The sequence below is a fragment of the Schistocerca americana genome, chromosome 6 (assembly GCF_021461395.2).
Source record: "Schistocerca americana isolate TAMUIC-IGC-003095 chromosome 6, iqSchAmer2.1, whole genome shotgun sequence".
NCBI classification, from domain to species: domain Eukaryota; kingdom Metazoa; phylum Arthropoda; class Insecta; order Orthoptera; family Acrididae; genus Schistocerca; species Schistocerca americana.
In genome coordinates this window covers 386,826,374-386,842,010 of record NC_060124.1, presented here as the reverse complement: position 1 = coordinate 386,842,010, position 15,637 = coordinate 386,826,374, and the positions used below count along the sequence as shown (strand labels likewise).

At 50.4% G+C, this 15,637-nt stretch overlaps 1 protein-coding gene across 1 annotated transcript in view; it reads right to left on the bottom strand.

Moving 5' to 3' along the window:
- Window positions 1-1,722: 1,722 nt before the first annotated feature.
- LOC124620161 (nascent polypeptide-associated complex subunit alpha, muscle-specific form-like) overlaps window positions 1,723-15,637 on the bottom strand; it is a 75,798-nt gene continuing 61,883 nt past the window's right edge. The window contains exons 3-4 of the mRNA XM_047146831.1: window positions 2,739-3,219; window positions 1,723-2,363 (exon numbers count right to left, since the gene is read on the bottom strand). Of these exons, the coding sequence (XP_047002787.1) occupies window positions 1,723-2,363; window positions 2,739-3,219 (1,122 nt within the window). The remainder of the gene's footprint in view (window positions 2,364-2,738; window positions 3,220-15,637) is intronic.

The window sequence follows — 15,637 nt, the reverse complement described above, 5'->3', positions numbered from 1 at the left end:
ACGTCCAGGAACACCACGCCGAAGAACTCGCGCTGCTCGAGGGCGACGAACGCATCTTCCACTAACCGAAGGAGTTGAAGAACGGCTGAGTGGCCCCTGCGAAACCCGAACTGCTCTTCGGGCAGGAGGCCTTCCTCGTCGACGTGGCGCTGCAGCCGCCTGATGTACACCCTCTCAAAGACCTTAGAGACGGCCGGCAGGAGACTAATAGGTCTGTAGTTCACGGGCTGCCGCAGATCCTTCCCCATCTTCGGAATCGCCACGATTTCCGCATGCTTCCAGGACTGAGGAAAGCTGCAGGACCGGAGGATGACATTAAAGACGTCAGCAAGATGAGTGACAGCCACGGGCGGCAACTTCCGGAGCAGGGCGTTGGAAACTTCGTCTGGGCCGGCAGCTTTCCTGGGGTGCAGGGCACGCAGGATGGTCGACACCTCCTCCGCCGTTGTCTCTTCAATGACGTCATCGTCGTCACGCGCCTCCAGGTAGCGTGGGAGCCGGTCAGCAACCAGGTCGTCGGTGACAGCGTCAGTCGGGTCTTCGAGAGGCGTAAACGCCGCCTCAAAGACGTCAGCAAGAGCATCGGCCTTCGCAGCTGGTTCGCAGACAGCCTGACCTTGGACCAGCAGCGGGGGGATACGTTGCGTGCGGCGTAGGAAACGCTTCGTCATCTGCCAGGCTGTGCCATCTTCAAGACAAAGGGCGGCGACCTTGTTATTCCAGTCGCGATTGCGATGATCGTCAATGGCGGCCCGGATGTCCCGACGCATCCTGTTGAGGAGGCGCCTGGTGTTGGCATTTCGCGTCCTCTGCCACTCCCGGTAGACCCGGTTCTTCTCGGTGATGGCCGCAAGGATGTCCGGCGGCAGCTGTCGGTAGTAGTCAGGCGGGGGGCGTGGTCGGGGCGGCGTCGCTATGGTGGCAGCGTCGATCGTGGTTGCCGCGAAGTGCAAAAGTGCTTCGTCCGCTCCAACTTCCGCAGGGGGCGGTGCGGCGGCTAGTGAGTGCGTCACGGCTTCTTGAAACCTGTCCCAGTCGATGCCAGCAAGTGAGATACCGCGCCTGGGCTGCTGGAGGGCGTCTAGGTCGATGTCAAAAACCACAGGGACATGATCCGACGACAGTGCAGTCCGCGTCGTGGCGGTGATCTGATGAGGGATACCCTTGACGACTGCGATGTCAATTATATCTGGGAGGCCACGAGCAGGGAAAATGGTCGGGTCGTACGGCCCCACCACAAGCGCGTGGTGGCGTTCCGCTATCCGGAGCAGGCAGCGGCCAGCGGCGTTGGTGATCCTGGAGTTCCAGGAGACATGTTTGCTGTTGAAGTCCCCGGCGACGAACACTGGCCCCCTCAAGGAAAGCAGAGCATCGATGTCAGCAGGGTCCAGGGGACGAGACGGCGGCCGATAGGCCGCGACGAACGTGATGGCGCCCGCCGAGGTGTGAACAACGACACCAGTGGCCTCCAGCGTCGCCAGTGGTGGAAGTTGTATCACATGGTGACGTATGCCATTGCGGACGTAGACGGCTGTCCCCCCACCCGCCGTCAGTCGATCGGTGCGATAGCTTGAGTAGTTGGCCGCCCTGACGTCGACCCCAGGCTTCAGGTGTGTTTCATTGATAAGGCAGACGTCGACGGCTTCATCGCGGAGAAATTGGCGAAGTTCGCCAGCTTGGGTGCGGACGCCGTTGGCATTCCACGCAACGACCGTGAGCCCTCTAACGCTGCCCATGGTGCGGCTGTTGAGTGTTGGCAGCGGTTGGGGCCGGAGAGGCCATCGGCACTGCAGCGGTGAGTTGCTGCGACAGGACTTCAATCAACTTCGTAGCACTGGTCACCAGGGCTGTGAGCTGCGCGACGAGGTTGGCCAGGTCAGCGGTGGAGACAGCCGGCGCAGCCCCGGCGCAGGAAAGGGGGGGCGTGGCTGCTTCGCTGTGAGAGTCCACCTGGGGCTGCTCGACGGATGGTGCTGAGCGTTGGGTACCCACTGGGCGGTGACCCCCGCGCCGGCGGTTGGTGGGGCGCGGTCCGGCCGACGGCCCGGGAGAGGCAGTACCCGGTACCGCCACTGGCTGCGGTGGTGGAGGCGCAGGAGCCTCCGGTGTCGGTACGGCCTCGGATGCGGCGGGAGCAGGAACCGACGTAGCCGGGGCGGCGGAGGACGTCCCTGACGTCGCCGCCGCGAAAGAGACGCCTGGCCGTCTCGTTGCGAGCTTCTTCTGATGTGGCGCTGGTGTTTGGCCACGCTGGCGAGCAATGGCACGCTTCCATACCTCACACCCACGATAACTAGCCACATGAGCACCGCCACAGAGTGCACATGTAGGCTTCTCGGAGGGCGGACGGGGGCACGCACTTCCTGCATGGGCGCCGGCGCATTTAACGCATCTGTCCGGCATAGAACAATGGCGCGCGACGTGGTTTATTCCCTGGCAGCGAAAGCACTGCACAGGGCCTCTCCGGGAACGAAGATCTTCGGTCTGGACCGGAACGTCGGCGACCCGCGTCAGTTGGTAGAGTTTGCGGTTCTCCACGGTGTCAGAGCAGACGACCAGGAAGAGCGGCATATCTTCGCGTGATTTTGGCGACTTCATCTTCACAACTGCCCGTATGTAGAAGCCCAGGTCTGCGAGTTCTCGATGCAGGTGATCGGCTTCCATGTTGAACGGAAGGTCGCGAAATACGATCTTCAGGACCTTGTCAGGTGCGGAGGCGTGGGTATAGAAAGGGATACCACGCTCAGACGCCTCCTGGGTGACCCGGCGATAGTCATCAGCAGTGCGGAGTGTGACCCTGTATAGGTCTCGCCCCGCAGGCTTCACGGTGTACACGGCCGTTGTCCAGCTGCGCAACAGCTTCTGCAGTTCTCCATAGGGCGGCCGAAACTGAAGAACCACCGGCGGAAGATGGGAGTCCGTCCTCGGCGCAGGAGTGCTCGGCGGCGGGTCCGGCGCGTCCTCGAGCGCATCGAAGGAGTTGGCGACGACAGTTGGTGGCGTCGTCGATGACAGCATGCGTCTGGCAGTGCGCCGGGCCGGGACGAAACCGTCAGCGTCAGGGGCGAAGTCTTGCTTGGCCCTCTTCTCAATCGGCGAGCTGCGAGCAGCAGCTGTCGCAGCTGGTGCCCTCCTCTTCTGTTTCCCGCTGCGTCCGCGTGGCCGAGGGGCGGCAGTGCTCTCATCGTCAGAATCTGGCAGCGGAGCAGACAGCGCAGTCTTCAACGTTTCCGTAGCAGTGTCCGTCAAATCCATAGCCGTAGCAGTGGTCGTCATAGGTGGGGGGCCAGATGGGGCCGTCGACAGCGCAAGCGCGGCCGAACGGCGATCTGCCACACCCTTCGCGTCGCTAGCAGGCGCAGGTACGTCCTTCTCGCGGCTGCACATCTCAGCGACTTGCGTGTGTGCGTAACGTGCGTTCAGGCCGGGTCGCGGCGGCGGCTGATTTAAATACCCTCCGCCCGTGGCGCGCTCCCTCCGCCGTCCGCGCCCCGCGCCACGGTCGCGCGGTGGAACAGATTGCGACGGCGTCTGAAATGACGTGTTTTGTCCTCCAAATAAAACTCGTGCACTGGTGGGGAGCGCCAAAGATGACCTGGGTTTGAGGAAGGCCGGCGTGTACCAGATTCCGTGTCAATGTGGCGAGTCGTATATTGGTCAGACGATGCGTACCGTCGAGGATCGATGCCGTGAACACCAGAGGCACACTCGACTGATGTATCCGAGCAAGTCGGCGGTCGCTGAACATTGTTTGTCGGAAAATCACGCCATGGAGTATGACCGCACGAGGATTCTGGTACAGACGTCGAGATACTGGGACAGCGTTGTTAGAGAGGCCATCGAAATTCGCACCAATGACGACCTCATAAACCGTGACTGTGGCTATAATCTTAGCAAGGCTTGGGAACCAGCGATCGGGTTAATCAAGAGTAAATCGAGCAAACGTATAGTTGTGACGACCACGGCGGACAGAGCCATCACACCGACGTCATCTCAGACGCCGTCGCAATCTGTTCCACCGCGCGACCGTGGCGCTGGGCGCGGACGGCGGAGGGAGCGCGCCGCGGGCGGAGGGTATTTAAATCAGCCGCCGCCGCGACCGAACCCAGTTCCCTCTGAGCAGCCATAGCGTACGGATCTCCGTGCCGGCACGTTCACAGGAGCTCAGTCCGTCAGTTCACCTGATGATGGCGACATGTATGATCGCCGAAATATTGTGCCCGTTGGACACTATAGACCGGCAGCATACCCGTGGATATTTTGAGTGCTCAAGATGTTCACCACTAATCTTGTAATCAGATGTTACCTGTTTTTTTTCTTTTTTCTCTTCGTTATAGACATTATATTACAATTACCCACATATAACCGCGGTATCGGCTACTCTCTGGTCGGACGCACTTTCAAATACACACGCCGCCAGATACATCGTCGCGTTTCCTACAGCCGCTAGCGCGGCACGGGGGCGCTGCCACGAACCATTATGCCGCTGCCAATGAGATGCAAGCATCCCCTCTCCGGAACTCCATAGGTAGATGTACTAGAGTTGGTTCAAATGGCTCTGAGCACTATGGGACTTAACATCTATGGTCATCAGTCCCCTAGAACTTAGAACTACTTAAACCTAACTAACCTAAGGACAGCACACAACACCCAGCCATCACGAGGCAGAGAAAATCCCTGACCCCGCCGGGAATCGAACCCGGGAACCCGGGCGTGGGAAGCGAGAACGCTACCGCACGACCACGAGATGCGGGCTACTAGAGTTGGAACATTCACTTACTGTCCTCATTTTTGTGCGTTTGCCAGCCGGATAACATTTACACATTTTCATAGTAGTCAAGGCTCGTAATCTACTGAATAGTTATTGTTTTGAAGGCTGACTGATTTGTACACTGAAGCGGCAAAGAATCTGATATAGGCATGCGTATTCAAATACAGAGAGAGATACGTAAAAAGGCTGAATACAATGCTGCGGAGGGCAACGCCTATGTAAGACAAGGGTCTGGTGCAGTTGTTAGATCGGTTATTGCTGCTACAATGGCAAGGTATTAAGATTTAAGTCAGTTTGAACGTGGTGTTACAATTGGCGCACGACCGATGGGACACAGCATCTCAGAGGCAGCGATGAAGTGGGGATTTTCCTGTACGACCATTTCACAAGTGTACCGTGAATATCACGAATCCGGTAAAACATCGAATCTCTGACATCGCTGCGGCCGGAAAAAGATCCTGCAAGAATGGGACCAACGACGACTGACGAGAATCTTTCAACGTGACAGAAGTGCAACCCTTCCGAAAAATTACCGCAGATTTCAAACCTGGGCCATCATCAAGTCTCAGCGTGCAAACCATTCAACGAAACATCACCGATATGGGCTTTCGGAGCCGAAGGCCAATTCGTGTACCCTTGATGACCGCACGTCGCAAAGCTTTGCGCCTCGCCTGGACCCGTCAACAGCGGCAATGGACTGTTGATAACTGGAAACATGTTGCGTGGTCGGAGGAGTCCGTATCAAGCGGATGGACGTGTACGACTAGGGAGACAACCTCATGAATCCACGAATCCTGCATGTCAGCAGGGGCCTCTTCAAGCTGATGGAGGCTCTGTGATTTGTAGGGACGTTGCAGTTTGAGCTAAATGGGACCCCTAGTACATCTAGATACGACTCTGAGTGGTGACACATACGTAAGCATCCTGTCTGATCGCCTGCATCTATTCATGTCCACTGTGCAACACTTTTCTGGGTATAAACAATTCCGCTTGCCACCAAACTTCCGAGACGTGAACGTTATTTAGTGTATCTGGGATGCCTTGTAACGTGCTGTTCAGATCTCCACCTCCTCGTACTCTTACGGATTTATGGACAGCCCTGCAGGATTCATGGTGTCAATTCCCTCTAGCACTATTTCAGACATTAGTCGAATACACTAATGGCCATTAAAGTTGCTACACCACGAAGATGACGTGCTACAGACGCGAAATTTAACCGACAGGAAGAAGATGCTGTGATATGCAAATGATTAGCTTTTCAGAGCATTCACACAAGGTTGGCGCCGGTGGCGACACCTACCACATGCTGACATGAGGCAAGTTTCCAACCGATTTCTCATACACAAACAGCAGTTGACGGGCGTTGCCTGGTGATACGTTGTTGTGATGTGTTGTGACGTAACAAGACTGTTACGCCACACTGAAGTAGCCGAAAGAAAGGCACGCGTACACACACGCCGACTGGCGTCAAGTCTGGAACAAGACTGCTATCAAGAAAATACGTAGCTTTGGAATATACTTAACTTTATTTATTCCTTGTGATACATCTCTCTTGGCTATACAAATGAGACTCGTAAGATACATGCACTGTTACAATTGGCGCCTTGCTAGGTCGTAGCCATGGACTTAGCAGAAGGCTATTCTAACTAACTCTCGGCAAATGAGAGGAAGGCTTTGTCCGTATTGTCGCTAGCAATGTCGTCGTACAACTGGGCGAGTGCTCGTCCGTATCTCGAGACCTGCCTTGTGGTGGCGCTAGGTCTGCGATCACACAGTGGCGACACGCGGGTCCGACATGTACTAAATGGACCGCGGCCGATTTAAGCTACCACCTAGCAAGTGTGGTGTCTGGCGGTGACACCACATGATGCATCGTGTAAAGAGGAGAAATGCGTACCATCACGTTTCCGACTTTGATAAAGGTCGGATTGCAGCCTATCGCGATTCGCTTTATCGTATCGCGACATTGCTGCTCGAGTTGGTCGAGATCCAATGACTGTTAGCAGAATATGGTATCGGTGGGTTCCAGAGGGTAATACGGAACGCCGTGCTGGATTCCAACGGCCTCGTATCACTAGCAGTCGAGATGACAGGCATCTTATCCGCATGGCTGTAACGGATCGTGCAGCCACGTCTCTATCCCTGAGTGAACATATGGGGGCGTTTGCAAGACAACAACCATCTACACGAACAGATCGACGACGTTTGCAGAATCATGGACTATGAGCTCGGAGACCGTAACTGCGGTTACCCTTGACGCTGCATCACAGACAGGAACGCCTGCGCTGGTGTACTCAACGACGAACCTGGGTGCACGAATGGCGAACCGTCATTTTTTAGGATGGATACAGGTTCTGTTTACAGCATCATGATGGTCGCATCCGTGTTTGGCGACATCGCGGTGAACGCACATTGGAAGCGTGTATTCGTCATCGCCATACTAGCGTCTCACCCGGTTTGATGGTATGGGATGCCATTGGTTACACGTCTCGGACACCTCTTGTTCGCAATGACGGCACTTTAACAGTGGACGTTACATTTCAGATGTGTTACGACCCGTGGCTCTACCCTTCATTCGATCCCTGCGAAACCCAACATTTCAGCAGGATAATGCACGACCGCATGTTGCAGGTCCTGTACGGGCCTTTCTGGATACACAAAATGTTCGACTGCTGCCCTGACCAGCACATTCTCCAGGTCTCTCACCAATTGAAAACGTCTGGTCAATGGTGGCCGAGCTACTGGCTCGTCACAATACGCCAGTCACTGATCTTGATGAAGTGTGGTATCGTGTTGAAGCTGCATAGGCAGATGTACCTGTACACGCCATCCAAGATCTGTTTGACTCAACGCCCAACGTATCAAGGCCGTTATAACGGCCAGAGGTGGTTGTTCTGGGTACTGATTTCTCAGGATCTATGCACCCAAATTGCGTGAATCACATATCAGTTCTAGTATAATTTATTTGCCCAATGAATACCTGTTTATCATCTGCATTTCTTCTTGGTGTAGCAATTTTAATGGCCAGTGGTGTACATACCACAAGGTGTTGCGGCCCTTATTTCTACTGTTTGATATTAGATGTAAAATAAATTAATATCTGAATTCTCTGTTCATGAATTGCATCTGTTCCTCGCTCCTATGTCTACTACAGAACCACACAGCGTGCAAAGGAAGTTATTAGAGATTGACGGCAAGGATGGTATACTGAAACGAAGAGCTTTGTATGCAGAGAAGGACAATTAGAGACCGGCGACAAGGATGGGATTGTATGCCAGAGCAGGAAAATTTTTTTCTTTCTATTACATCCTTTTTTTGCGTGTGCATATATTAAGTTGAAATACGTAAACTGTAATATTTAAGTTGAAATATTTAAGGAGTCATCTCAAACCAGGGAGAACAACATTTAAGAGCTGGGCAGCGTCTAACATGTTCAGTTTGAGAGTTAACAAATAATGGTACTGTTGTGAGGAGCTTCTCGCTCAAGCAGATCAACGGTAAAAGGCACGAGAAGATAAAGAAGGAGTTCAGCTGCCGCCTCCACCCTTCCGACTATTCGAAGAGACAAACGAAACATGGGAAGAATACATAACACAGCTGTATCAACATTTCGTCGCCTACAGAATAACAGGTGAATCATATCTTTCGTTTTTCTTTCCGTGTGGGGGAATGTACACCTACAGCCTCCTTGTGAAACTGTTTCCCTTCAGTGAGTCCCAGACCCAGATCTGAGAGGTCATAGTTGCAAATTTAGACGAATTTTTTGAGAGTCAAATACACGTTGCTGCTGCTCGGTATACATTTTTCTGCAAGCAACGTCGTAGTGATCAGTCCTATAAAGAATGGCTCGCGGAATTGTAACGCATGACTAGAGACTGTAAATTCTATTGTCTGTGGCGAAACTTATCGCGATGAAAAGTTTTGCCACGCTCTTATTCAGAACCTATCAGTCAGAGACTGAGGGCCTAATTTTTAAAGCATCACAACCATAGCCTCAATTAAGTGCTTAAAGTTATCGAAACACCAGAAATTCAAGATTTAACCGAACCGATCAAGATTTCTGTCTACCAGTTATCGCTTTGTTTGAGACAAGCAACGTGTGCTCCAGCCACAGCCCCAGTCGCTGCATTTGAAAGTCAGCACCATGTAAACATGGCTGGACACACTACGTACAGCGTTTACCGTGCCGGCGTAACACTAATTACTCTGCCCCAGCTCCGTGCAAAGCGAATTCATGCGTTAAATGCTATGTCACCCATGATCGGAAGGACTGCTTCTTCACACAAGGTGAATGCAATTTTTATCATCGCACGAGACAGCCAGAGCGAGAGCACCAGCAGCAGCGAGTACTGTTTGTATAAAGCGTCTTTGTACTTATTTGCTGCGCTTAGCTTTTAAATAGTTTTTCTGGGAAAACCTAGCGTAGTTTTCGCGTCTCGTATTTCAGTGAGTGTTTCTTGATTATCAGAGTAGCTGATCAGAAGATTATCTTGGGAATTTGTCACCGTATAGAGTAGGGTAAACATAGTCATGTGTAGGGACTGTGGTTGTTGTGAGCGGACGCAAGGAGAATTGGCCACTCTTCGGGGGCAGGTGGAGGCTTTGTCTGTTAGGCTCATCGAGCTCGAGGTGCAGGCGTCGGCTCGTAGTGGCGTTGGGGCAACTGTGGTGAGACCTATGCCTACTTCGGTGGCCTTGGAATCACATGGAACCCCTGATGTCGCTGCGTCTTCCGGCAGTGAGCATCTTACCGCTCAGCCATCACTCCAGGGTGAATGGCGGACAGTGGTGGGCTCGCGCGTGCCTGGCCGAAAGGCGAAGGTGGGATCTGGCCGCGTGGCAGCTGCCTTACCCCTTTCCAACAGGTACGGGGTGCTTCCTAGTGGTGATGACATCGTTTCCGAGCCACCACAGGATGCCTCGCCTGTTGGGCCAGTGGACGATTCTCCGGCAAGGTCCCGACAGTCACAGAGGGCGGGCCTATTAGTTATAGGGAGCTCCAACGTTAGGCGGGTTATGGAGCCCCTCAGGAAAATAGCGGGTAGGTCGGGGAAGAATGCCAGTGTGCACTCGGTGTGCTTGCCGGGGGGTCTCGTCCGTAATGTGGAGGAGGCCCTTCCGGCAGCTATTGAACGCACTGGGTGTGACCGGCTGCAGATAGTAGCACATGTCGGAACGAATGACGCCTGCCGCTTGGGTTCTGAGGCCATCCTTGGTTCCTTCCGGCGGCTGGCTGATTTGGTGAAGACAACCAGCATCGCACGCGGAGTGCAAGCTGAGCTTAATATCTGCAGCATAGTGCCCAGAGTCGATCGCGGTCCTCTGGTTTGGAGCCGTGTGGAGGGTCTAAACCAGAGGCTCAGACGACTCTGCGACTATAATGGTTGCAAATTCATCGACCTCCGTTATTGGGTGGAGAACTGTAGGGCCCCCCTAGACAGGTCAGGCGTGCACTACACACCGGAAGCAGCTACTAGGGTAGCAGAGTACGTGTGGCGTGCACACGGGGGTTTTTTAGGTTAGAGTGACCCCCCCTTGGGCGAAACGATAAAATACCTGACGGCTTACCAGAGAGGACATTATCATCGTTGATAAAGAACGTCCGTCCTCAGAGACCAAAAACAGGAAAAGTTAACGTAATATTGGTAAACTGCAGGAGTATCCAGGGCAAGGTTCCTGAATTAGTATCTCTTATTGAAGGAAATAGTGCGCATATAGTATTAGGAACGGAAAGTTGGTTAAAACCGGAAGTGAACAGTAATGAAATCCTAGACACAGAATGGAATATATACCGCAAGGATAGGATAAACGCCAATGGTGGAGGAGTATTTATAGCAGTAAAGAATTCAATAATATCCAGTGAAGTTATTAGCGAATGCGAGTGTGAAATAATCTGGGTTAAGTTAAGTATCAAAGGTGGGTCAGATATGATAGTCGGATGCTTCTATAGACCACCTGCATCAGCAACCGTAGTAGTTGAGCGCCTCAGAGAGAACCTGCAGAACGTCGTGAAGAAGTTTCGTGATCATACTATTGTAATAGGGGGAGACTTCAATCTACCAGGTATAGAATGGGATAGTCACACAATCAGAACTGGAGCCAGGGACAGAGACTCTTGTGACATTATCCTGACTGCCTTGTCCGAGAATTACTTCGAGCAGATAGTTAGAGAACCAACTCGTGAAGCTAACGTTTTAGACCTCATAGCAACAAATAGACCGGAACTTTTCGACTCCGTGAATGTAGAAGAGGGTATCAGTGATCATAAGTCAGTGGTTGCATCAATGACTACAAGTGTAATAAGAAATGCCAAGAAAGGAAGGAAAATATGTTTGCTTAACAAGAGTGATAGGGCACAAATCGCAGAATATCTGAGTGACCACCATCAAACGTTCATTTCTGAGGAAGAGGATGTGGAACAAAAATGGAAAAAATTCAGAAACATCGTCCAGTACGCCTTAGATAAGTTCGTACCGACTAAGGTCCAAAGCGAGGGGAAAGATCCACCGTGGTATAACAATCATGTACGAAAGGTACTACGGAAACAAAGAAAGCTTCATCATAGGTTTAAGAGTAGTCGAATCATAGCTGATAAGGAAAAGCTGAACGAAGCGAAAAAGAGCGTAAAGAGAGCAATGAGAGAAGCATTCAACGAATTCGAACATAAAACATTGGCAAACAATCTAAACAAGAACCCTAAAAAGTTTTGGTCATATGTAAAATCGGTAAGCGGATCTAAATCCCCTATTCAGTCACTCGTTGACCACGATGGCACCGAAACAGAGGACGACCGAAGAAAGGCAGAAATACTGAATTCAGTGTTCCGAAACTGTTTCACTGCGGAAAATCGTAACACGGTCCCTGACTTCAGCCGTCGCACGGACGCCAAAATGGAAAATATTGAAATAAACGATATCGGAATTGAAAAACAACTGCTATCACTTAGTAGCGGAAAAGCATCCGGACCAGACGAGATACCCTTAAGATTCTACAGTGATTATGCTAAAGAACTTGCCCCCTTTCTATCAGCAATTTATCGTAGATCGCTGGAAGAACGTAAAGTACCTAGCGACTGGAAGAAAGCGCAGGTCGTTCCCATTTTCAAGAAGGGTCATAAATCAGATGCGAATAATTATAGGCCTATTTCGCTTACGTCAATCTGTTGTAGAATAATGGAACATGTTTTGTGTTCTCGTATTATGACGTTCTTAGATAATACAAATCTCCTTCATCATAACCAACATGGATTCCGCAAACAGAGATCATGTGAAACTCAGCTCGCCCTATTTGCCCAAGAAATTCACAGTGCCGTAGACACTGGCGAGCAGATTGATGCCGTATTCCTGGACTTCAGGAAGGCATTTGATACGGTTCCGCACTTACGTTTAGTGAAAAAAATACGAGCTTACGGAATATCGGACCAGGTTTGTGATTGGATTCAGGATTTCCTAGAAGAAAGAACACAACATGTCATTCTTAACGGTTCAAAATCTGCAGATGTAGAGGTAATTTCGGGAGTACCGCAGGGAAGCGTGATAGGACCTTTATTGTTTACAATATACATAAATGACTTAGTTGACAACATCGGTAGCTCCGTGAGGCTATTTGCAGATGACACGGTTGTCTACAAGAATGTAGCAACATCAGAAGACTCGTACGTACTCCAGGAGGACCTGCAGAGGATTAATGCATGGTGCGACAGCTGGCAGCTTTCCCTAAACGTAGATAAATGTAATATAATGCGCATACATAGGGGCAGAAATCCATTCCAGTACGATTATGCCATAGGTGGTCAATCATTGGAAGCGGTAACGACCGTAAAATACTTAGGAGTTACTATCCGGAGCGATCTGAAGTGGAATGATCACATAAAACAAATAGTGGGAAAAGCAGGCGCCAGGTTGAGATTCATAGGAAGAATTCTAAGAAAATGTGACTCATCGACGAAAGAAGTAGCTTACAAAACGCTTGTTCGTCCGATTCTTGAGTATTGCTCATCAGTATGGGACCCTTACCAGGTTGGATTAATAGAAGAGATAGACATGATCCAGCGAAAAGCAGCGCGATTCGTCATGGGGACATTTAGTCAGCGCGAGAGCGTTACGGAGATGCTGAACAAGCTCCAGTGGCGGACACTTCAAGAAAGGCGTTACGCAATACGGAGAGGTTTATTATCGAAATTACGAGAGAGCACATTTCGGGAAGAGATGGGCAACATATTACTACCGCCCACAAATATCTCGCGTAATGATCACAACGAAAAGATCCGAGAAATTAGAGCAAATACGGAGACTTACAAGCAGTCGTTCTTCCCACGCACAATTCGTGAATGGAACAGGGAAGGGGGGATCAGATAGTGGTACAATAAGTACCCTCCGCCACACACCGTAAGGTGGCTCGCGGAGTATAGATGTAGATGTAGATGTAGATAAAACTGGTCTGCCTGCAAAAGACTAGAAAGCCCGCCTCTGTTTCACGCGGAAGTAATTCAAAGCAGGAACGGATGGAAGTCAGTGTCATTTCTGATTCTGCCGCTCCTTCTGTTCAAAAATCAGACAATTCAAGAAATAGAAATCGCGCGTACACACTTACAATGCGCCTGTCACACACTTCTAAAAGGTTCCCCTAATCTCGAAATTTACGAAAGCGCTCTGGTGCGCAGGTGAGAACAGACAACAGTTTTTTCACAACACAGAATGGACAATTGTATTCAGAGAGCACATCTTAAACTATGTATTACATTGCAAAGCTGTAACTAGTCAGTGCCTTTTCAACTAGATACTGGTTTTTCTGCCACGTTGCCTAACCTACATTAGTACATATGAGAAAATTGTCCAACCACCTTTGCAAACAAGAAGTCTGCATCTCACCGCCTATAACGGCGACAGAATTTCAGTGCTTCTGACCTGCCGCTTACTTGTAAAATCCAAAAAAGTCTAAAAAAGTCCGTTTCACCGTAGTCGGCGCACGCACGAGCCCAAATATTTGCGACATGGATGTGTTTGAGGCATTCGGATTAGACATATAGGATCATGTGCATCCCACTGACACAGAAGTTTCCCATGCTGCAGTTCAGCAACTCTATGACGAGTATCAACATTTGTTCGACGGTACTCTGGGGTGTGGAAAAGATTTTCAAGCTCACATTACGCTTTAAGCCAATGCGTAACTCACATTTTGCGGCGCACTTCCTGCGCCGCATGCATTATACGATGATGTGGCTACAGAAATTGAGAGACTGGAATCTGTTGGTGTCTTAAAAACCTATTTCAGCTAGTCAGTGGGCATCACCGTTCTTCGTTATTCATAAGCCAGTTTGGAAGATCCGTCTTTGTGCGGATTTCAAACGCACGGTAAATTTACAGACAGTCATTGATTCCTACCCGCTCCCATGTCTGGAGGAAATTTTAGATCTCGTAGCAGGAGAACAGTTATTCTCGAAAACTGATCTTGCAAAAGCCTATCTCTAATTACCATTCAACAAAGAGACAAAGAAAATTTTTGCTGTGAATATTCATGTAGGCTTGTTTTAATATCAATGCCTACCTTTCTGAAGTGTTTCCGCACCTGTGTTGTTTCAAAAATTTTTCGAAGAAGTAATGTCCAAGGTGTCTTCTTGTTTTAATTATCTCGATGACATAATCGCCTCCAGACAAACACCTTAAACATTTTTGCTATCTTTTTCAAGTTTTAACTGAGGTGTGCCTGAAATGTAACCTGCAGAAATGTTCTTTCTTCAACACAATGACTGAATAATTAGGACATACCATCAGTGCCAATGGTGCTTGTCCTTCGACGCAATTCAGTAATTTCCTTCTCCAAGAATTTACGTGAACTGCAATCTGTTCATGGAAAACTTATGTAAGACGTCGTGGTCTCCTGACCTTCATTGCTTACATATTCCGCCCTCACAATCATATTACGCACGTCAAGACCTTCATTCGAACCCAAACTCGATAAGATAAAGTCAGTGTTGTATGAATTCATGTAAACGATATGCAAATAACAAGTACGTACCGGGGTTGAGATACTCGAGGCTGACTTACACACACACATTCAAGACACGACGGTCACAAGAGCTTTTAGTTCAGGAGAGGTGGACCGCACGCCAAGAGGCTGGTCCCTTCAGAGGATGATTCAGCCTATCTACGTCGGACGGCGACCGCCTGTGGAGCAGACAGCGTGTGCCCAAGTCAAAGGTAAGAACGACCTGATGTTCGGCTTGAAAGCAAATTCCGCTACATTGTGTGGGAGCACCCAGCCTACGCATTCTTTACACATGTAGCATGCAGTTTCAGAGGTTTTCACAGGGAGACAGCAAACGCCAAGCGCCGATTCTACAGATTTCTGGATTGGTCGCCTTAAACGAAACGTCATTCTCCCATTTTAGAAGATCAATGCCGATTGGCAGACGATATTCCTGACGCCTTGAGCTGAAGGAGTAATGGAAGAGACCGAAAGATATACCTCTTCACGTCTGGCATGGAGAAGGGCCGTTCCGTTGAGCTCTTGCAGCGAGAACATATAACGAGACCGAGCGAGATGGTGCAGTGGTTAGCACACTGGACTCGCAATCTGGAGGACGACGGTTCAATCCCGCGTCTAGCCATCCTGATTTAGGTTTTCTGTGATTTCCCAAAATCGCTTCAGGCAAATGCCGGGATGGTTCCTTTGAAAGGGCATGGCCGACTTCCTTCCCCATCCTTACCTAACTGATGAGACCGATGAACTTGCCGTTTGGTCTCTTCCCCCGAAATCAACACAACATATAACGAGAGCTTGTGCGCTCATATGTGTACTCAAAGAGCGAGGAACAAGTCTCTCCTCAGTACTTCACTGGGAGAGCACCTCTGTCAAGAGCGAATC